The sequence below is a fragment of the Astyanax mexicanus genome, chromosome 17 (genome assembly GCF_023375975.1).
Source record: "Astyanax mexicanus isolate ESR-SI-001 chromosome 17, AstMex3_surface, whole genome shotgun sequence".
NCBI lineage: Eukaryota > Metazoa > Chordata > Actinopteri > Characiformes > Acestrorhamphidae > Astyanax > Astyanax mexicanus.
Genome location: NC_064424.1, coordinates 9,478,534 through 9,501,092, shown reverse-complemented (window position 1 = coordinate 9,501,092; position 22,559 = coordinate 9,478,534). Strand labels below are relative to the sequence as shown.

At 35.0% G+C, this 22,559-nt stretch overlaps 3 protein-coding genes across 6 annotated transcripts; 1 reads left to right on the top strand and 2 right to left on the bottom strand.

Moving 5' to 3' along the window:
• Positions 1-2,977: 2,977 nt before the first annotated feature.
• LOC103029420 (syncollin) lies at positions 2,978-3,601 on the bottom strand. The gene has a single exon (XM_007254200.4). The coding sequence runs from the start codon at positions 3,557-3,559 to the stop codon at positions 3,164-3,166; it is 396 nt and encodes a 131-aa protein (XP_007254262.1). The 5' UTR covers positions 3,560-3,601; the 3' UTR covers positions 2,978-3,163.
• A 1,953-nt stretch (positions 3,602-5,554) lies between these two features.
• On the top strand, positions 5,555-11,910 carry rfc2 (replication factor C (activator 1) 2). The gene is made up of 11 exons (XM_022676052.2): positions 5,555-5,721; positions 7,863-7,932; positions 8,050-8,091; positions 8,628-8,734; positions 9,263-9,364; positions 9,488-9,588; positions 9,734-9,891; positions 9,984-10,049; positions 10,203-10,283; positions 10,432-10,545; positions 11,684-11,910. Exons 1-11 carry the CDS (start codon positions 5,612-5,614, stop codon positions 11,792-11,794), a joined length of 1,062 nt encoding a protein of 353 aa, XP_022531773.2. The 5' UTR covers positions 5,555-5,611; the 3' UTR covers positions 11,795-11,910.
• Positions 11,911-12,761: 851 nt separating this feature from the next.
• Positions 12,762-21,481, bottom strand: si:dkey-183i3.6 (LAT2 domain-containing protein). Of its 4 annotated transcripts, none has more exons than XM_022676047.2 (12): positions 21,309-21,481; positions 20,422-20,526; positions 20,256-20,298; positions 20,074-20,117; positions 19,288-19,333; positions 17,583-17,617; positions 17,431-17,475; positions 16,069-16,099; positions 15,894-15,949; positions 13,997-14,050; positions 13,200-13,247; positions 12,762-13,095 (listed from the first exon to the last, which is right to left on the bottom strand). In XM_022676047.2, the coding sequence occupies exons 2-12, from the start codon at positions 20,522-20,524 to the stop codon at positions 13,040-13,042; spliced, it is 561 nt and encodes a 186-aa protein (XP_022531768.1). In that variant the 5' UTR covers positions 20,525-20,526; positions 21,309-21,481; the 3' UTR covers positions 12,762-13,039. The 4 variants fall into 4 exon arrangements, with proteins under 4 accessions (XP_022531768.1, XP_022531767.1, XP_022531769.1 ...); XM_022676046.2 differs by having other exon boundaries at positions 20,422-20,585; positions 21,309-21,480; XM_022676048.2 differs by having other exon boundaries at positions 17,431-17,472; positions 20,422-20,585; positions 21,309-21,478.
• Positions 21,482-22,559: the final 1,078 nt, after the last annotated feature.

Here is a 22,559-nt window from a genome sequence, read left to right as displayed (position 1 = left end):
CCACCACTATGAGACAATGTCTTAAATTGTGCTTTAAATTGTGATTTATTTAAATTTTTCTCACATTTATTCTTCCCAAATGTCTCTAGCCAATTGCCCCACCCAGAGCTACCGCCTCTTTTTGAACTGCTGCTGATGCATCATTACTGAGTAGCCTCACAGCATACTCAGAGAAAAGTGCAGTGACTCGATTCTGGTACATCAACTCACAGATGCCTTGTGCTGATCGACATCACCCTAAGAGTGATGAAAGGAAAGAGCGCCATGTGCAAGGCCTATTGTGCTCTCTCAGGGCTTCGGCAGCTAATGGCGAGCTGCATGACCGGGATTCAAACCATATGATCTCCCGATCATAGTGGCAGCACTTATCCCACTGGACCACTCTGCACCCCATTACTATTCATTTTAATTAAGGATGAAACATCATCTAGTTGGGTCCCATGTCTTGCGGTAGTTGGCTTTTTTTATTGCCCCTGACGTCCAAACAACTGGGTAAAAGGTTTTGGTATATGTCACATCTCAAGTTGTGTATCATCTAAAATACAAGTAGAGTTCTCTATATGCAAATACCACTTCATGTGGAATTTCACAGTATCCAACACTACCATGAATTGTTGGAGGCTTGTTGGAGCTGATTAGTTTGATCAGGTGTGTTGGAAGCAGGGTAAGCACTAAAATGTGCAAAGCTGTGGGTTTTCAAGAACCAGTGTTTGAAATAATTGCTTTAAATGTTTTTTTTTTATATAAACTGCACTTTAAAATTAAGAGTTGTGTTAAGTCTTTATGCCACTGGCAGTAGAGTGTAAATAAAAAATAATACAGAACTAGCAGTTTTTCTGTATTTGCCCACTCACATATTACTCTTCCACTACACACACACACACACCACACATTATTAGCATATGACACATTTAAAGATGAGGAATGATGAGAAAATAAAGTCCTCCTCAGTGTCACTTTCTCAAAGTCCATGCGCAGCATCTTGGGTAGAGCTAGTTGTGGATTTCACCACAGGTGGCTTGAATTTCACCTCCGGGCTTTAATGTCAACTGCCTCATTAGCTGCTGTTTTCATTCATTTATTGGTCTACATCACAGCAAGGAGGGGAAGAGTGGCTGTTAACACAGGCTCCAATAGGCTGTACAGAGAACTGCACAGCATTCAGCTTTATCTTTCAGACAAAGCAAAATAAATATAGCCATAATGAGTTTTTACGCATCTATAATATTCAATCTGTGCTGATTCTTACTATACGAAAATAACAAAGTTGGATAATGTTTGTGACGTTTGTGAGTTTTATATGACTTAATGCTCATTGTACAATGGAATTAAATATATATACCACAAGTAATGGATTATATGCATCATTTTGAGCTGGTCCTGGACATTTTACTGATTATTAGTGTTTACCCGGCTCAACACACCTGATCTAGCTAAGATACTTATTAAAATAATTATCAGACCCACTCTAGTGATGGGATTGCATGTCAGGTTCCTAGAGTTTTTGACTAAACTTTAAAGCTCAGCTCGCTGGTGTCACTTAATTATTTATTTTAATTATATTAAATTAACTTGTAGTTTTAACCACCTTAAGACATCCTGTAATTGTTTTATTTTGTTTTGTTCTATTTATTTATTTATTTGTTTCATTTTCTATTTTAACTTTTGCCTTTCTGCCTTTTAATTAAATTAAATTAATTAATGTTAATCATTTACTTTTTATTTTTCATCTTATCTTGTTTTATCCTTCTTAAAATGTGCTTGAGATGGATTTTTTTTAGCTTCTTTTATTTTTCATGTTTTTTTACCATTGATATTTATTATTAGTTAGTTTATATAATTGCTCATTTTAGTTTAACCTGAATAAAAACCTGTATAAAGGTTGAATGATTAAGAATAAGTAGTGCTAGAAACTTGGAAATATATTACTAGTCTACTATTTGCGCTACTAGATTGCACTTGTACTGCCAAAAAAGTGGTATTCAAAGTGGGAAACTCAAGATTCAAGATTACACAATTTTATGAGATGTAATGTTTACCCTGGCCTTTTACATTTTCCTAAATTACAGTTTTTAAATACAATTTTATTCATAGTTTTTTTTCATTCCTATGTTACATTTCAATCAAATTAATAAAATGTAAACTGACCATTTCGCTTGATTTCTGTGGGGGAAATCATTCATAGCAAATTGTTATATTAATAAGAGAGAGTTGATTTAACACTTGCAAGTTTGTTGTATATAGATCTTCATGCTTTAGTGGCCCACTCTTCCAACAAGCACACGAATGTAGCTGTATACAGCCTTAACGCAGTATTAGGGCAGTAGAAAATCAATTTGTGGAATCTTTCACAACTAGGGTTATTAACCACCGATTCGATGCTCTTTAAAAGCTGTAATTTTGTGACCTGCATAGTACACTATTTAGTAGAGTGCAATTTAAGATTTAACATCTGTGTACTATCACCCTTTACTCATGGGAATAACTCTTCAGTTTAAAACAATTGGATATGTTTGTGGACATATCATCAGGGCCATTTTAGCCATATGTTATTTGCAAGATTCTTTAGACGTATAATGCTATATTTGTGTGTTGAACTCAGAACAAACAACATTTTGTGACCTAAATAGTGCCATACATAGTGCATATAGACACATTTAAACAAAGCTAGCTTTATGGATAAGATGCTAATGTTAGTTGCGCTACTGAGTAATTGACAAAAGATGAAATTTGAAGGGAAATTATTATTAACTGTTAATTATCTATTGATCTTTTGCTTACAGAAATTGTATAAATGCACACATTTTAACTTCAACTTCAGCTCCATTGTTAGTTTTTGTTGTACCTTGAATACTATAATTAGTTTAGGTTTATCATATGTCAGAAATTCTGATGAAGCAGCTATACAGCTGATATTTTTTAGCTGAGCTGAGAAAATGCTGAGCAACTGAGTTTGAAATGAAACATAAGACTCCAGTTTAAAGCAGGAAGACTGTTGATCAGTTATTTTATTCAGTAAAAACAACTGAAATGAATCAGTCAAGTCAGTGTTTTTTTTGACAAGTTGACAGATTGAATGATGAACGTTTGATTCCTCTGATGACACACAGATTAACAGCTGGTGATTACAGTCTCTTTCTTTCCTGGTTCGCTTCAGCAGAGTCTAGCATGTGCAGTAGTATCCAGAGATGCTATTGTCCCAGTTTCCAAACAGGCCCTTCTGCACGTCCTTGAGGCGGTACTGGATGCCAGGAGAAAACTTCCTCTTGGTGCCTTCCTTTCTGATGCGGGACCACACCGTCAGGTTGCATAGCCTGCTCACCACCAGGGCAGAGGCACGGTTGTTCCAGCGCCATGCGATGGTCGGGACGTCATCATTGGGGTAGATGTCAAGGTAGTCTCCTTGGCAGCTTTGGTCGTAGTAGATGTTACTCTGTGCGTACAGACGAGCGCACAGCTTGGTGCCTTCGAGATCATACAGGGCGTTTGCTTCTGGGCACTGTGCATCCAGGCCCACGAAGCACAAGGCACAAAGGAGAAGAGCAACAGCTACCTTCATGATTTCAGTCTGTGTCAGACGAACAGAGCTCCAGGAGCCTGAACGAGGTCTTATATATACAGAGCTGCTCTTCACCACTGGTCAGTGTGTGAATGACCACGTAGGCAAACAGCTGGGATGAAGGTTGTTTATGGGAAGTTCAACACAATGTTTTATTACCTTTGCAATTAGACAAACAAGAAAAAAGATGGAATATTTCTAGTAGATGTTTGCAATAATCGAGGAACAGTTTGTTTAATTCAATAATCTTCCATTATTTTAAAATATGGACACTTTACAGCACTTTATATTATGTACATGCACTGCCTGCATGGTCTGAATAGAAAAGCCAGGCATGCAAAACTCGATCACCTTTCTTTTAAAACATATTAAATGCTAAGAAGTGTCAAATAATTAAGTACATCAATTCCTGCAGTGTAGGGCAAGAAAAGAGCATTAAAATATGGATCTCCAGTTTGTAATAAATGTGTATGAAAAACAATGTTCCCCAAAGAAAGATTTGAAGGGATCTGCATATATCTCCCTCTACAGAGTATAATATCATTAAACCATTACAAGGAATTGGGAGGTGGAATTTCAGTGTGAGGGATCTTTATCAACAAAAAGCTCTACAATACAAACATACAATACTCTACAAGGACTTGTGGGCAGCTAGAATAGAATGGGTCTGTCATGGTATGGGTATGTGTCCGTACTCTTTTGTAATGCAGCATTAATGCAGAAAGGTACACTGAGATCACAGCAACATATACTGCCCATAAGATCAAGTCCTTTCCAGGGATATCCATTCATTTTTCAACAAGACCACAAGTTACACACATTATAAGGCATGTCTGCAGAAAAACAGGGTTCAGGTACTTTTACAAACCTTAAGATTGTGTTTGCAGGAAGATTGACACAAAATAATGCCTGAAACACTGAATTGCTTGGCATCTTCTGTGCCTAAATGTATTTTAGGTGTTGTGAGGAGGAGCATTACAAAGTAAATCTTTACCATTCCAATTGTTTTTAATGCGCTGCTGGCCTGAAATGCTGAAACGGATCCACAAAGTTATGGAAATAAAACTTGAAATATATTGGTTGCATACTGTCTAAATTCACAGCAAATTTAGGAAACACTTTCCAGATTTGGGCATTGTATACATTTAAAACATATAGTTACAACACTTTACTGTCATATACTAATTGTCTGTGCTTTTATCCTATCTACAATCAGTTCTGTACATTAATCTGTAACCTATCATAGCTTATTACAGCACAGCTGAATGGAGAACCGCTATCTTCATCCCTCTGTTAACCACCTGCAAAAGTTCTCAGCTGTGTAGAAATCGGGGAAAGGTGGGATTGTGAAAAAAAAAAAAAACTGTCTATTTTTAACTCTGCTGATTTGGTGTTTCACCTTCAGTAAAAGACTGTTCTGGCAACTAGGTGCCCTTCAAACCTTGAAAAACATTAGGTCCAGCAAGGTTAAATGCTCACACACCACATTTGTGTTTATTCCCTTTTTTTTTTCTTTTCCAAGTATTGGACCTTGTCAGCTTTTCCCTCATAGATCCTGTCGTAAGTCACACAGCTGCACTGCTAAACACATTGATAAACAGTACTACTGAATTTATGTGCATAACACAAGTTCAGCTCCAGCGATCTAAAATAAATGTTTTTTTTTTTTAATCAAATCAGTGTGAAGAAGTGCTCTGTAATGAGAAAACCGTGCAAAATGTTTTTTCTTTCAGTACTGCTTTATTATAAAGACAAAACTTAGGAATTTTTATAGGACATTTTTTTTAAAGTAATGAATTGTTTGCTAAAAATCACCCCCTCTTCTTTAAACAATATATGGCTTTTTTTTTTTTGTAAAAATCATCTATATACTTTCTTCTTTTTTCTTAATAATAATGAATTATTTAATTATAACTGTTACTAGTACCAAATACAATCTGCATGTTTTTGATCCGGGTAAAAGCAGAGCAGCAGGAAGTGTCGTCAGCGCAGTGTGACGCTGTATCCGCCGGCGGTTCCCGCGCTGTGGCGGCGGGTTTTCTGAGGGGAAAGATGGACGTGGAGATGAAAGAAGCTGGTGGAGAAGAAACGCGGTCAGACACGCAGAACAGAAAGGAGGACAGCGCCTCTAAACCTGCAGCGAGCTCTTACGAGCTGCCCTGGTACTGCCCGCTGCTTTACTGACTGTGTAATTAAACTTTAACGCAGTGAATAAAGAGAGAGAGAGAGGCTGCGGGGGTTAGCCGTTAGCTGGAGTGGTAGCCTGTGTTTCAGTGTTAAATAAGCGGAGATGTTTAGTATTTAGCTTATAGATAAATAGCAAATTCACATTTTCACGAGTTATAAAAACTGAAATCTAGTGTTTTAACCGAGCTAGCCTGGATATCTGACCCGCTAAACCGCTTTTACTATAAATCAGGTTTATTGTCATGTTAACAGTGGCTTGCAAAAGTATTTATATTTTTTTGGACGTTTTCACTTTTGTCACGTTATGTAACCACAAAATTAAATGTATTTTATTGAGATTTTAAGTGACACACCCACACAAATTAGCACAAAACGATTCATGACGTGTAAAAGTATTCAGCCCCCCTATATCAAAACTGGGTAAGGCCACCTTTCAAGTTAAATTACTGCAGTTACAGCTTCAGCAGCTTTGTGCATCTAGCTCCATTCTTCTTTGCAAAATAGCTCATGCTCATCCAGAATCATCATCGCCAAAACTTTTGAATATCGTGAACTATATTATGCCCTGAAATGTCGTGCCATAACACTCACCCCTAATTATCACATCAGGGTGCTACTTTTTTGCTGTTTTAAGCAAAAAACAAATTCACAATGTTCTCATTTCCTATTAAATATCTACTAGAGACAGATTATATCTGTCCAGTATCATTTCTTTTACTTAAACATGGATAAATGGAGATATTTGGTGTGCATTATTATTAGTATCATGACATTCTGGATTAATTACTTCTGCTACAAATCTGCTAAGTACGGTGGCCGAGAAAGCCCAGCGCAGTGCAAATTGAAAAGCGCTGCAAAAGCACAAAACACATCCATCAAAATTACAACACAGGCGCAGCAAATAGAAAAACGCGCTGCAAAAAGAAAAACGCGCTGCAAATAGAACCACAACACAACGGAATTTTCCCGGGGGACCTTAAAAGATGCTGTACCAGCTGTATACAAAGGACAGTAAGTGGCAAACAAGCTTCTAAAAGTAAGTTATGTTTATTACCTGTGATTACCACGGTTGTGTGCATATTATTAAAAGTTCTGCTTCACAAAACGCCTTGTTTGCCACTTATTGTCCTTTGTACACATAGTGAAGTCCGAGACGTTACTGAAGACGCAGCTTAGCTGGTACAGCATCTTTTAAGGTCCCGCGGGAAAATTCCGTTGTGTTGTGACTCACTTCCGTTGTGTTGTGGTTCTATTTGCAGCGCGTTTTTCTATTTGCAGCGCGTTTTTCTATTTGCAGCGCGTTTTTCTATTTGCTGCGCCTGTGTTGTAATTTTGATGGATGTGTTTTGTGCTTTTGCAGCGCTTTTCAATTTGCACTGCGTTGGGCTTTCTCGGCCACCGTAGCTAAGTTTCTTGTATCTTTTTAATATCTCAGTTAGGGGTGTTCAATATCAAATCGTTTTGTTTCAGTAGTGTATTTTGAATTTTTTTGTCATATCGCCAAGAGTATCGTTATCACGATAATACCATGAAATATTGTGATGATATTTTAGGGCCATATCGCCCACCCCTAGTTTTCATAACCTAACCCTGCTTTAAACTTCTTCTCCACAACTTTATCTCTGATCTGTTTGGTTATTTCATTGGTCTTCATGATGCTGCTTGTTCACTAGTTATTTTTAACAAACACCTGAGGCCTTCACACAACAGCTGTAATTATACTGGGACTAAACTACACACAGCTACAGTATTGGGACAGGTGAGGTACACTATCCTACTAGCTGAACTATCAGGTGCTGGTCTTCATGCTTCTCTATCTGTGAGTACAGGCAGTGTTTTGGTTGGGTGGTGTCCTTTTATAATCCTCCTAAATTTCCTCAGGCAGCAATTGGTGTATAAATCCGGAAGGTTTTGTGCTGAATCCTGGTGATGTGCTGGGCTGTATGTACAACCCTCTGCAGAGCTTTGTGCTCAAGAGCAGTACAGCTTCTGTACCAGGTGGTGGTGATGCCTGTCTCTACACAGTGCAGGTGTAGAAAGTCCTGAGGATGTGAGGAATTACACCAAACCTCCTCAGACAGTGATTAAGATAACTAACACTGCTTTGTGTTTTTAGGGTTGAAAAATACAGACCTATGAAGTTGAATGAAATCGTTGGAAATGAGGAAACAGTCAGTCGTCTGGAGGTGAGTAACCTAAAACCTTGCTATCTAACTAGCTGTCCTTTATCTGAAATGTGTATGTCATATTAAAGTGTAACATTGGATATATGTGTGTTCTTATTTGTTTTTTTGTTGAAACAGGTCTTTGCCAGGGAGGGTAATGTACCCAACATAATTATAGCTGTGAGTATAACCTTTTTAACATTTCACCGTAATAATAGGCTTGAGTTTATTACCTGTTTATTGGAGGTATCATGAAATAATGATATACCAAAGTATTGCAGACTTTTGTTTCAAAGTAGTGTTGTGTTTAATCCCACTAGATAACAGCATTGTATTGTCATTAGATCCCACTATTGAAAAGGCATAAAAACGTTTTTGTTAAATTCCCCACTGTCATCATGTGACCTCAGGACCACATCAGGCATTCGGTTGAGAATTTTAGGAAATTACAACAAGTTAATACCAGGAGAAAGTGTTTTAAAGCAAGCTTCTCTCGCTCCCTCTCCCTCTGCTGGCCATTTATCTGTAATATTCTGCTTGGGACTGCAAAAGAAAATAAGCTCATTAGCTAACTCTGGCATGTTTACATTGATGTGGAATCTGAAATGTTGCTGTTAAGTGTGTGCTGTCTCTGGACAATTAATAGGTAAACATTAATTAACTGTCTTCTGCTTTGTAATAATTTATCTGATGATCAGAACTGTCTCTGCTGACAGGGTCCCCCAGGCACAGGGAAAACAACAAGCATTTTATGTTTGGCAAGAGCTCTTCTTGGCCCAGCAATGAAAGATGCTGTGCTTGAACTGAACGCATCAAATGACAGGTAAAAACAAAATGTAGTTTATATTTCAGTGCTTGTGTGTTTTTTGGAAGTAAAAACTTTCTAATATGTAGCCTTTTTCAATAAATTACCAGGTAAGGCCACCTATAACCAGTAGTGTATTACACAAATCTGCAACATAGTGAAGCAGCGCTTTTGCTTTTTAGATAGTGTGCATTTGATTGGATTCAGTTTTTTGTGTTCCGTCCCTTTATTTCTTCTTATGTAACACTATATACTAAGTAAATATCTAAAGACAGGATCAGTTTTAAAAGATACTTTTAAAAATCATGATCATAGTTTGCATTTATCTCAATATCACCAAATCCGCTAATTTGCCAAAGTATATTAGTTTGTAGTAAACCCTATAACATGGGGTTATTATCATACTTTTACATATGCAGTTCTTCAGTTCAACTCATGTTAAACTTAAGATAATCAACTAATTTGTGCAGGAAAATGCTGTAAACGTGTATATCATTAAACACATCAGTATAACTTTTTAAAATTCTGTTGTTTAAATGATTTTAGAGGCATTGATGTTGTCAGAAACAAGATCAAGATGTTTGCCCAGCAGAAAGTTACTCTTCCCAAAGGACGTCACAAAATCATAATTCTGGATGAAGCTGACAGGTAATCAATACATAATTCTCCAGTGCTCTGATTTGTATTCAGTATTTGTTTCTGTCTAAGTGTGTGTAAGGGGAAAATGCTTACCTGTGCTGTCCTAACTTTCTTTTTTTTGTTTATTTAAAGCATGACAGATGGTGCTCAGCAGGCTCTTAGAAGAACTATGGAGATCTATTCTAAGACCACGCGATTTGCATTAGCCTGCAATGCGTCAGACAAGATTATAGGTGAGTTGTGGAATGTACTAACATATATAAATGTTAGAATTGGCAGAATCTGTTCACCACAGAAACACTGCCAAGTCATTAATGACGTCATGGTTCTGTTTAATGATTTATTGATTTGACTGTGCTCGGGGAATTATTTCTTTAGAGCCTATTCAGTCCCGCTGTGCAGTTCTGCGCTACAGTAAGCTAAGAGATGAGCAGATAATGATGCGACTAATGGAGGTGGTGGAAAAAGAGAACCTGCACACCACCAACGATGGCTTGGAAGCCATTATTTTCACTGCCCAAGGAGATATGAGACAGGTCAGTCATGGACAATTTATCAACAACTGTTATTAAACATCTGTTGGTTGTTTTTTGGTGTTTATAATGTTTTTGTTTTTATGTTTTTTTAGGCACTGAATAATTTGCAGTCTACAAATTCTGGATTTGGTTTCATCAACAGCGAAAATGTTTTCAAGGTTGGTACTAAGTTCTTTCAGCTTTGCAGCTGATCAGCTGCAATCTGTAGAAAGTCCCTGAAAGTTTCAAACTTAAAAACAGATTTAATCTTTTCTTCCCCCCCCCCCCCCCCCACCATCATTCTCACTTATTTTACCCCCCTCTCTGTTCAGGTATGTGATGAACCTCATCCACTGCTGGTGAAAAACATGCTTGAACACTGTGTCAATGCCAACATCGACGAGGCTTACAAGGTATTATTCACAGATGCACAGTGTCTGTTAAAGTAGTAAATACACATTGTTTCAAAATAGTATTTCAAGAGTATATCAGATCATGGCACAAAACATTCATCGCTTATCTGTTTACTGTTTTTTTTTTTTGTTTTTTTTTACCCAATAGGTAATTGAGCAACTTTGGGCACTTGGCTACTCTCCTGAGGACATAATAGGGAACATATTCAGAGTGTGTAAAACCTTCCAAATGGCGGAGTACTTGAAACTGGAGTATATTAAGGTAAGGATGTTGAGGCCCACAGATTATTATTATTATTTTTTTTTAAACAAGTTTGTGGGTTCTGCTTGCCTGATCTCTTAGTGAAAATCCAAGTGGACTTTTTATCATCTGGTAAAATTACTTTTGTAATCAGAAGAAAATGTGACCTCAGGAGATAAAGAAATAACTTACAGGCGACTCATAACTGGGATTCGAGTCGCCCTGCCCAGCATTACTCTATCCAAACAAAAACTATTTTTAACCCAATCTTAACCAAATTAAAATGCTATGGTTAAGCTTAACTCAAAACACTGATCTATGTTTTTGGGGCCTGGTTTCTCTAGCCAGTACATTGTACATGCCCTATTGATTGATGTATATACCACAGATTTTTATATACTTGCAGTTGTGTGCTTTAATATTGCATTGTTCCTCTTGTTGGCATGTTCTTAATTTCTGGCAGATTTAGAAAGGATTGAGATTAAGACTGAAATGTCTCTATGCCTATCAGCAATATTTGCTGCTTCATTCCAAAAATGTAAATTCTCTACCTCAGTAACTGCTGTGATCATGTGTGTTTCAGTATGTTACATATCTCTGCACCTTTTTCTCACTATGCACACTTTATTATACCATATTGTAGTGTTGTTATAGTTTTATGTTTTATTTTTTGTATTGTTCCATGTTGCACCATGGTTCCGGAGGAACGTAATTTCATTACACTGTGTACCTGTACTCAGATGTAATGACAGTAAAAGCCACTTGACTTGCTTGCGAAATCAGGATTGAGAAACTATAGAACGTTTTTTTTTTCCTCCCCATTATGTGTTTTTTCCTGAGTGAAAGTTATTTTATTTATAGAAAACTGACACTGAGTAACACATTATTTTTATGAATTACAGTAGATTCTTGTTCTGTTCATATCTGATTTTTGCTGAGTGCAAAAAGTAAGCATATCCAACCACATCTCTGAAGCTCCACTGGTATCTTGTCCAGTAGCATGTGCAAAGAAAAGAATGCACCAAAAGTTTAAGCATTTTGAAAGCATAAGTATTATTACTGTGAATATAAGAACATTTTCACTATAATGCTTGTAGTGTAGAGTCCTCACTGCATCTCATTTTGCTCATCCCTATTTTGTGATTTCTGCCTTTTTCAGGAGATTGGCTACACACACATGAAAATTGCAGAAGGAGTAAACTCTCTTTTGCAGATGGCCGGACTCCTCGGACGACTTTGCAGCAAGACTGCTGCTCCTGAGGCCAGCTAAATCTTCCCAATCATGTTCATGTCTTTCTTAGGTTCTGCTGTAGAGCATTTGTAGAAATGGGTTATATTGTAAATACTGTCCTACATGCTTTAATAAATTGTACTACATTTTTTCAATTTATTGTCATCAGTTTTTTATAGTGTGCTGTATATCACTCTTTTAGATTTAGAAAATGCCAGAAAGATTATACACACTATGGTAAATACTGTTTCTGCGACCATCTTACAATATTTAATTCTTTTTGGCAGTCATGGCCTCCATACAATCAAAAGTCGTTTGTCACCCCACACTTGTCTCCCGTAGGTGTGTTTGTGGCTGTTTGTGCTCTCGCGATTGGGGTGGGGGGTATGGGTTAGGGTGTAACGGTACGTGTGAACAGCCACGGTTCGGTACACCCATGCTAGCAAGCTTTTGAGTAATCTATTGAGATGTCCACTAATTTCTTCCAAGCTTTATTTTTTTCCAAATTGCTCCTATGTGTGTGTGTGTGTGTGCGCAAAAATACATCATTTAAAACAGAACAAGCTGAAATGGTGGTTATAATCCTCTATTGTTTTGTTTAGATCCTCCCCCCTGGGGATATGAATTAAGTACAGTAGGAATCAAAAGTTTACAGAGAGGAAGGCAGGGACCTCATACCTCAGTGTCTGTGATTGGTTCAAAGGATTTGTTTGGCCAATCGATTTAGAATGTCGCTTCACTGTGTCATAATAATGTGCACCAAGTTAAGAAAATCTTAACTCAGTTTGTCACTTTGTCACTTGCTTTCTGTCGCCAATTTGCATTCTCCCATAGGAAATGAATGGTCATCTGTTGCCTGCCAGTGTGAACCCATGATCAGCTTCTATGCAATTATCACCTCAGAGTCATGAAAATATACTGAAAGAGTTAAATGGGCTGTTCTATAATGTCACAATTAGTAAAAGCATACTGAAAATATATGTAATGAACAAATCAGAGGCATATGTAGTGAGGACAGTTTTATTTCCTGTGTAGTGACACAGTAATATGACAAACAATAATAATAATAATAATAATAATAATATAATAATTGCTTGTAACAACAGATAAAATAACAACAAATAAAATCTACATTTTGTTACATCATTTCACACAAAAAAAACATGAATTCACAGTAACACTCCATAAAACCACCTAATAAGAAAATACAGATATAGTTGGTATCACTAGCTTTAGCTAAAATTATACTTTAATTGCTTCGAGGTACTGAAATAAATTAACATTTTAACTCATGTTTTCATGATGAACAAGGGGATTAGTATTTTCATAATCAGGTTCATCTGTTCCAAAGAGAAGAGTCAGTGTAAGCATGAGTGATTTATATTCAGTGTTTTACATAATAAACTTAAACAAGGGCAAATTTGAGTAAATTTGTTATAATTACCGTCATCGTTGTTCTGCAGATACTGTGCGTTTTCATAATCGTAGCTGTCTGTTATCACAAGTAGAACAAACACGTTTTTAGATTTGTGTAGAGTTAAACTATTATATTGAGTTCAGTCAGCATGTAAATTTTACAGCAGCTGGTAGTATTTAAATATTGCATTGTTATCATTGCTGTACAAAAAAACAGATGTCTTTTTTATATTATTAGTTTAGTATGTAGTTTATAATAGATCAACAGAAATGCCTTATATTGACTTCAACTTAAATCTAAGTATTAAATTTTACAATGAGGGTACATTACTGAACAGTACTTTTGACAGAATGTCTTAATCAACTAATAATTGGCACTAGATAGATATTTTCTAACATTACTAAATTATAAACTAATGTCTCGATTAATTAACAATATTTTACATCATTCTAAAGCATTAACATTTTGCAATGCTTAATAATGTCATCAATTAATTAATCAAATAGTTGAGACATTACCTAACCATTTAATAATCTTTTATTTACTGTGATACTGTTAGTTCATTATTGAAAAGTATTAACTATGATTTTGGAAATATAGTTATGGAGTTATAATTTTGGACAGCAATGATATGACAATGACTTCTTTCACACAAACACAAAATGTTTAGTCATTTAAATTCACAAGACAAAATTATTTTAAAGCAGCAAACACCAAAAGAACGGGGGATGCAGTAACAGTAAACATCATCCTACATAAAACCATCCTACATTACATCTAAACACACCCATATAAAAATCCCCACAACAATTAAAAGTACTTACCAGAGTCATGGTCAATATATTTTGCAGGGAAGACGTTCTCATATGCACCAGCATCTGGATCAGGAGAAAAATGGCTTTGGTCATTTATCTCTGAATATACAGCACTTCTAACAGACATGCCCCAGGGTACACAGTGAGCGGAAAGTTAAAAAACATGACCTTTTGCTTTCTGCAGCTGCAGTTCCAGCAGAACATCTTCAGTCTCTAATCTTTATCTAGTTCATACATGCTGTGGTTTCTTATGACCTTTCAAAAAGCGACACAGATTGTTTTCTAAAGTCTTACCTGTCCTCCTGTTACATTTAAGTAAAATACAAAAAAGACACTGTACAATTTAAAAACCCAACATTTAAAGGTAATTTACTGCACTAGATTTTTATGTAGAGTTTTTGTCATAATTTAAGTTCTGTGAAACGGGCATTTTTACGTTATGACAACCTAGAAAAGGCCTGTACAAAATATTATTTGTAAATCATTCAAAACACTGTATTAATAATATGAAAACACAAACATAATTAATATTTATTTAAACCATGAATTTAATTTTTAGCTAAATAACTGCAGCAGGATATCAAAAGTCAAAAGATAGTGGTTTAATCTGTCTGTCACATTCGGACCCAGCGCTTGACTTTTTGGGCAATGTAGGAATGTTTCACATGGTACAGCAAGATATTTTGTTAAGCTGATAACTGGAAATCTAAAAAGAAAAGCTTTATTATTTATTTTCTTAATTAATCATTATTAATGTTCCATCTAAATGCTGGCAGTATAAGATTAACCTGCTGAACAAGAGTAACTTGTTTTTATGGGTGATATTGCCTTAATGTAATATGACAATATTTTATGGTATTTTCGTGATAACACTCTTTGCGATATGAAAAAACACTGATTATTATGATGGGATATGGCACACCCGTAATGAGATATAAAAAAATTCAAGAATTTTATCAGATTTGTACGTGAAATCAATGATCCAGAATGTCATGATGCTAAAAATAATGCACTCCAAATATCTCCATATATCCAGGATTAAAGTAAAATAAATGATACTGGACAGATATAATCTCTAGTCTCTAGTAGATATATAATGGGAAATGAGAACAGTGTGAATTTTTCTTTTGCTAAAAACAGTAAAAAAGTAGCACCCTGATGTGATAATTAGGGGTGGGTGTGTATGGCACACTCCTACTTGTTTTTACTGCCTACAATGCTAAGGCCAGGCAATTAACCATTAAATAAATAAATATACATGGTGAGTAAAAAGTCAACAAAAGGGAAAATGATGTATTTGAATACCACAGCAAGTAATAAATGAGAGGGAGTATTCTCATACGGGTTCCCAACGATTGGATCCAGAGCCTGTTCTGTCATAAGACATTTGACTCACCCTGTACTTGTTTACGTAACTAGCCTAGTGGGGAATGACTATACACTGATGTGGGGTCAGATGTGTGGGGGAACACCCAACATTACAAACAGCTGTTTCCAGGAGCCAGTGGGAAATGTGTAAAGTTTACTCAAAAAGGCTGCACTGCACACAAATCTAAATGTATGTTTCTGAAACAACACAGCCGACTTAGTTACAGGTATTTACTGTAAAACATAAACCTAACCTCAGATAAAAAAAACCCTCTGAATAATTGCTCATTCAACTATGGAGTCAATAAAATAACTAGCAAAGTTGGCCTCGCCTTATCTAGTGTTAAACTACAATTTGTAAATTTTGCCAAAACAGGTTCATGTAGTCAAGCCAACTTTTGGAGCAAAAAAAGCTTTATAAATAAATTACTTTGATATCATTTATGGTGCAATTACGTTTTGTTCAGCTGAATTAAAAATTAAAGCGAGTTGTGTCCGAGAAGGTAGTAAATCAGCTGAGCTCTAGGCTTCTACTCACCGATGTCCATCAGCTCGTCTGGCAGGTCTTTGCTTGGTGGGGTTGGAATTGGATTTCTAAAAGCAAATGATGGTATAAGGCAATAATTGTGCATCTATATATTTATAACTTTGCCTTAAATATAACTATTCCACTTTATCCACACCATATAACAAGAGAGGTAAAGGGTACTTACATATAAGCTGGTTCTAGACTGCCGCAAATTGCTGCAAACAGAGCAGATGGAAGAGAGTTGTGGAGGATAGAGTACAGGGTATGGGGTGTGTACAAGTGCATCTCAAAATATTAGAATATCATTGAAATGTTACTTCAAAATGTGAAACTCATATATTATATAGATGTGTTACACACAGAGAGATCCATTTTAAGCATTTTTTTTATTGTATTGTTGATGATTATGGTTTACAGCCAATGAAAACCCAAAAATCAGTAAATTCTCAGTAAAGTCTCAGAAAATTTGAATATTTATATACCCAGCTGTCATTTCAATGTTAAATCAACATTGAATTAACACTGATCTTATGATTGAATCAACGTTGGATTTGGTGTTGATTTTGAAAAATGAATCAACATTAATATGGCAATGCTGTTTCAACCTCGTACATTTAATCTTTAATAAATCATAGCTCACATTCAGGATGCTCACAATTGTATAGAAGAGGAAAAAAACTGTATGCCATGATGAAATATTAACAAATTGTAACAGTCTCTGAGAAGTAGGAACTGTACAACTACAAAAAAAAGCTTTAAGTACAACAAGTAGCTAAAACTACAAAATTCCAGTGGTTAACAAAGTTTTAATAATAAACTTACATCACTGTAGTAAAGCTGACACAGCAGTAACACTAATAGAAAATGAACATACCCCCAGGTATAGTGAAGAATTGGTGCAAAACTAAAAAGCTATTACAATTAAGCAAATGGAAGTAAAACCTTTTAATTCCTCCATGAATAAATAAAATGGTAATTTAATGGCAGAAGGTTGAGGACGTTATATTGATTCAACAATAACATTTCAATGTTTGCACAACCATTTAACATTAAACTTTGTTTTAACATTGAAACAACAACAAACATTACTTTAACCACATTTCAACCACATTATAATGTTGAAGGTCGGTTGTGTGTCAGCTGGGGAAAAGACCAATTGGTACTTTAGGCAATGTGCCAAGTCCTGCTGGAAAATGAAATCTCCATCTTTATAAAAGTTGTCAGCAGAGGTAAGCATGAAGTGCTGTAAGATTTTGTGGGAAAACTCTGCACTGACCTTAGACTTGATAATAAAACACAGTGGATCAACACCAGCAGATGACTCTCTCTTCATGAGATAATTTTAGGTTTTGATTGGCTGTAAGCCATAATCATCAACAATAAAAGGAAAAAACACTTAGAATAGCCTATAAAAATCTATATAATAGATAAGTTTCAGATTTGGAAAAGAATTACTGAAATAAAGTAACTTTTCAATTAATAAATGGAAAATCTGCAGATGTATTTTTTTTTAGTTAATTGGAAGAAAACTGAAATATAGACTTACAGTTGGGAAGGTTCTGGTAACTGCTGTGAGTGTCCTGAACTGCTGCTGAGAAATAGATCAAACATTATTTAATAGTGTCAGTACTGTCAGTGCTGCCCCTTCCTGATAATGCTGATGATGCTGAAACTGCAGTAAGAGGTTACAGTGCTTACCCTGTGGTTGGATGTGAGACGCATGACCCGTGTTCCTTTAAAAATGGTGAATAAATTATACAAACGTCAGGTTTATAGAGGGGCATAGAATAATGATTCAATTTTACTAGTAATTTTAATAATTCCTAGAGTTTAATAAAACATTGAATTGAATAAAGAACAGAAAAAATGAGAGGGGCAGTTTCCCAGACAGGGATTAAACCTTATTTATAGACTGTATTTTACTTTTAATGAAAAATCTACATTTTGCTGTGTGGTCCAAGACTAGGCTTAAAACTGATAATGAATGCCTTATAAATGAATGAATGTTTAGTTTTAAGTAATGCATCTCATAAAATATATAATATTAAATGAAAAATACAACTGGTTGTATATTATTGCATTAAAATAATTCAGTAAAGAACAGAAAATATGGAGGGGCAGTTTTCCAGACGGGAATTAAACCTTATTTATAGACTGTATTTTAATTTTAATGAAAAATCTACATTTACATGCTGTGCAGTCTAAAACTAAGTCTAATCCCTATCTGGGAACTGATGAATCAATACATTATATGCCTTATAAATCAATGAATTTTCAGTTTTAGTGAAGCATCTCATATTTAACTAAAAAATACAGCATGTTTTATATTATTTAATTAAAATAATTGAATAAATAACAGAAAGAAATGAGAGGGCAGTTTCACAGACAGGGATTTAACCTTATTCATATACTGTATTTTACTTTCAATGAAAAATCTACATATAAATGCTGTGTAGTCCAAGACTAGGCTTAACCATGGCCCTGGAAAACTGTTTGTATGTTCTTTGTTTTATCATATTTTCTGTCCTGCCACCACATTTTAGATGTATGCTTTAAAATGCTTAGCGACATCAGTTGTACAAAGAGCTATGTGAAAAAATGTGATTTGATTTGATTTAGTCCAAGACTAGAATTAATTCCTTTCTGGGAAACTACCCCAAAAACTTCAGTCATTACAGTACCACTAGAACACTAATATTTATATTTAATGTTAAACTGATAGTTTGTATGCAGTTTTTGAGTATTGTTTTTTATTAATAGCCCAATTTATAACCATATAGTTCATTTATAGGCAGACCTGATTCTGTTTAAACAGTTTTAGTGCAATAATTGATGCTGCTTAAGGGACATTGTGCAATAATTGACGCTGCAGTTGTGTGGATTGCGTATAAAGGATAACCTATAATTTATAGTGAATAATTTATGCTATGCTCTACTAAATGTGTTTATTTTTGTATGTTTTTGCACTAAGGGGTTGCGTAATTGTACATGTACAATGTGCAATAACAATAAAGGTTTATTCAAATTCTATAAGGCATGTTACCTCTGTCGTTAGCAAAAGTGTGTTAAATGTGTTTGTAACATCACATTTTAAACTGTAGTTTTCAGGATGGCTCAGGACAGTCCCTCAAATCTAATTACACTAAGACATCAAACAGCTAAACACAGCTATATCTCACAGTATTTATATCATAAAAATTCTATATTTCACTTTTTAAGCCAATATTTAAATTATATTAATGTATTTATTTAACATTTTTTACATTTTAGATTGCAGCTTGGGCTACACAGCATGTATGAGCTTAATGGAGCCTCTTCTATTATCAAAAGTAAGAAAAAAATGGAAGATGAAGATGAAGAAGAGGAATGGAGCTCATTTCTGAACTCGTTTCCAGTACTTTACCCGAAGCTCGGAGACTGATCTGAGGTTATCTGGTTAGGCCTGGTCACTGTAAAAGAATCATAATCAGATTATGTGTAATGTAGCTGTCTCTGAATGTTGTCTTGCTCAGTTTTATACTATATATGGCATTTAGCATATATTGTTAGTTTTGGCGCCAGATTAATGAAGCGAGTGAGAGTATGTAGACTTGTGAGAGTGGATGGAGGCGTAGGATGGATGATTTGTGATGAATATTTATTTAATATAAAATACTAGTGAACTAAGACTGCATCTGTGTTCCTTTATACTTTGTACTAGTAGTACTTTTATTTATTTTTTATTTTTATTATATGTTTATATTGTCAATGTGAATGCGAAATACAATTTAATTATTAATTCTTGACAGATTATTATTTTTAAACAAAAAAAAAATATTCTCAGAAAAAATAGAATGAGTAGATTTCAAAATGAATGATATATGGACAATTAAGTTAACTTAATATGATATATTGTTTACAAAGAACATCCAAAAAAAGACCCAAAAATGCTTAAACATTGTATTTAATGAATATTTTACTCCTTGAACCCTAGCTTTATTATTCAGCCATTAATCCTAATGCAGAAAACATTGTGAAAACCGTTAATCTATTTTTAATCTATGCTAATTGTGACAGACAGTAATGCTCTTATAGCAGTTATAGAAGTGACTCTCTATGATTTTGAGATTATAGACAGTGTCTAAAGTATTAAACACGAAACATTAATGTTGTTATTTCTAATAAAGAATAAAGTTGTAAATCTTTTCACCTGTTTTTGATCGTGTCACAGCGAATCTGCTCCCCTCTCGCTGACTAAATAAGGCCAAGACAATAAAAATGGAACTTTAATTCCACTTTCCATGTTCTTTTATTTATGAAAATACATATAAATATTCTTGCTTTTCTTTTTAATGCATACAAAAACAGATAATTTCCTCTCAGGAAACTTACAATATTTGTGGAATATAAAGCTGGTTATCCTCCTGAACTATCTCTGCAAAAGAAATCATATATATATATATTTTTATATGTTTTGAGTGGCAGCTATCATTAATGCAGCGGTATGCTTGTGTGTGGTGAGAGGTGGTGAGGTTAGTGTGTGTTAAATGAAACTTACTGGATTTTTTTCTGCAGCCCAAGCAGATGGCAGACACTAACCCGAGTGTGGCCAGAGACACAAAGGCAAGGACGGCTCCTTGCTGATTTGTGATTTCGACCATGCCTTCAGGAAGTAAGATTTATTTTTCAGATTTATTTTATCATCCTCGCATCAAAGAGAATCTAAAATAAAATCAAAATAAAAAGATGCATGACCTGAATTGAATTCCTTCAGAAATGGTGAATAAATTATATGATAGTCAGGTTTATAGAGGGGCCTAGAATAATGACTCAAATTTACTAGTAATTTAAATAATTCTTAGTTTCGAATTTGTTTAAAATTAGGAAAATGTAATAGTTTAGATAAAGAGCCTCCAAAAAGCCTAATAAATCAATAAATGAAAATATTAATTGATTAAAATAATTTAATAAAGAACAGAAAAGATGAGAGGGCACTTTCCCAGACAGAGATTATTTATAGACTATTCATAGAATGTATTTTCCTTTCATTGGAAATCTACATTTAAATGCTGTGTAGCCCTAAAATAGGCTTAAAATGAAAAAGAAAAAATTATTTTATAATCTTATAGTTTATAATCTGGAAACTTTAAAATAATCAAATTTCTTTGGTACAAATCTAAAATGCTAATACTAACAAATGTCTGATTTTTTTTTTCAGAAGAGCAACTGCATCTGAGAAACACACATATATGCATATACTTCATATGACCTTATTCTGTCTTTAAAATGTTTGTTCTTTAAAAAAAAAAAAAAAAACGTAATAACTAACTAACTACAGATAGTCAGTAATTACTGTGTCTTACTGTATAATTTTAGCAAGCAGCTTTTTACAAATAACGCAAGGCACCATTACTTTTGCTCAGGTACAGAATAATTGAATGTTACCTTAAACTTCAGAGTGCGGCCATTCTGAACAAGCAGCCTGGAGACAAAAGTAAGAGGGCTTGATGAAAGCGCATAAAGGTTGCGGTGCTGTTTCCTGTTTCAAACGGTGCATAACCACATCCGTGCTTCAGTGTGCCGGACAGAGGGGACCACTACAAAGGAAGCTGCTGCTATCAGCACTGCCTTTATTCAGACCTGTGAGAAATGTACACAGATGTAGAGTCTGTCTCTAATAGCTTGTTGTATCTTTATTTTATCTTAAAGTTATATTCTACTTGTGCTCCACCTTAAAAAAAAATTCCACTACAGGACATTTGTTATATATACCTGTTTTAGGTTTTGTTTATATAGCTCTGGAAAAAATAAGATACCACTTAAAAATGAGTTTCTTTGATTTTATCAAATTGAAAACCTCTGGACTGAAGGAAGAGGAAGATGGATGATCACAACCCATCAACCCTGAAAAGCTGAACTACTTGAATTTTTGCACCAGGAGTGGCATAAAGTTATCCAAAAGCAGTATGTAAGACTGGTGGAGGAGAATATGCCAAAATTCATGAAAACTGTGATTAAAAATCAGGGTTATTCCACCAAATAATGATTTCTGAACTCTTAAAACTTTATGAATATGAACTTGTTTTCTTTGCATTATTTGAGGTCTGAAAGCTCTGCATCTTTTTTGTTATTTCAGCCATTTCTCATTTCTCATAAATGCTCTAAATGACAATATTTTTATTTGGAATTTGGGAGAAATGTTGTCTGTAGTTTATGGAATAAAACAACAATGTTCATTTTACTCAAACATATAACTATGAAATAGCAAAATCAGACAAACTGATTTAGAAACTGAAGTGGTCTCTTAATTTTTCCCAGAGCTGTATGTGCTATACATATTGTCGTATCTCATATACATCCAAGGTTGCACCTTTAACTTTCATCAAAATTAGGAAAGTATTTTTTTTTGTGTGAAAATATTTCTAGTATTTTTTTTTATAGTCTGAGGGAAGCTGCAGTGTTAAATCACTAGTGATGCCCCAACATCAGGAGGGTGAAGACTAACACATGCTTCCTCCGATACATGTGAAGTCAGCCACCGCCTCTTTTTAAACTGCTGCTGATGCAGCATTACAGAGTAGCAACCGAGTCGGTTCTGATACATCAGCTCACAGATATCACCCTTCGGAGTGATGAGCGAAAAGAGCACCATCTACCCACCCAGAGAGAGCAAGACCAATTATGCTCTCTCGGGGC

What these genes read in the sequence shown, in the direction of transcription:
- LOC103029420 (XM_007254200.4), bottom strand. Translation starts at nt 3,559, where the DNA reads ATGAAGGTAGCTGTTGCTCTTCTCCTTTGTGCCTTGTGCTTCGTGGGC.
- si:dkey-183i3.6 (XM_022676047.2), bottom strand. Translation starts at nt 20,524, where the DNA reads ATGGTCGAAATCACAAATCAGCAAGGAGCCGTCCTTGCCTTTGTGTCT. An exon ending in GATCAGTCTCCGAGCTTCGG is followed by an intron (nt 17,618 to 19,287) that starts GTAAAGTACTGG and finishes CCATTTTTAAAG; the next exon opens with GAACACGGGTCATGCGTCTC. An exon ending in AGTCTAGAACCAGCTTATAT is followed by an intron (nt 15,950 to 16,068) that starts GTAAGTACCCTT and finishes ATTTGCTTTTAG; the next exon opens with AAATCCAATTCCAACCCCAC.
- rfc2 (XM_022676052.2), top strand. Translation starts at nt 5,612, where the DNA reads ATGGACGTGGAGATGAAAGAAGCTGGTGGAGAAGAAACGCGGTCAGAC. An exon ending in ATTCTGGATGAAGCTGACAG is followed by an intron (nt 9,365 to 9,487) that starts GTAATCAATACA and finishes GTTTATTTAAAG; the next exon opens with CATGACAGATGGTGCTCAGC. An exon ending in TGAAACTGGAGTATATTAAG is followed by an intron (nt 10,546 to 11,683) that starts GTAAGGATGTTG and finishes TGCCTTTTTCAG; the next exon opens with GAGATTGGCTACACACACAT.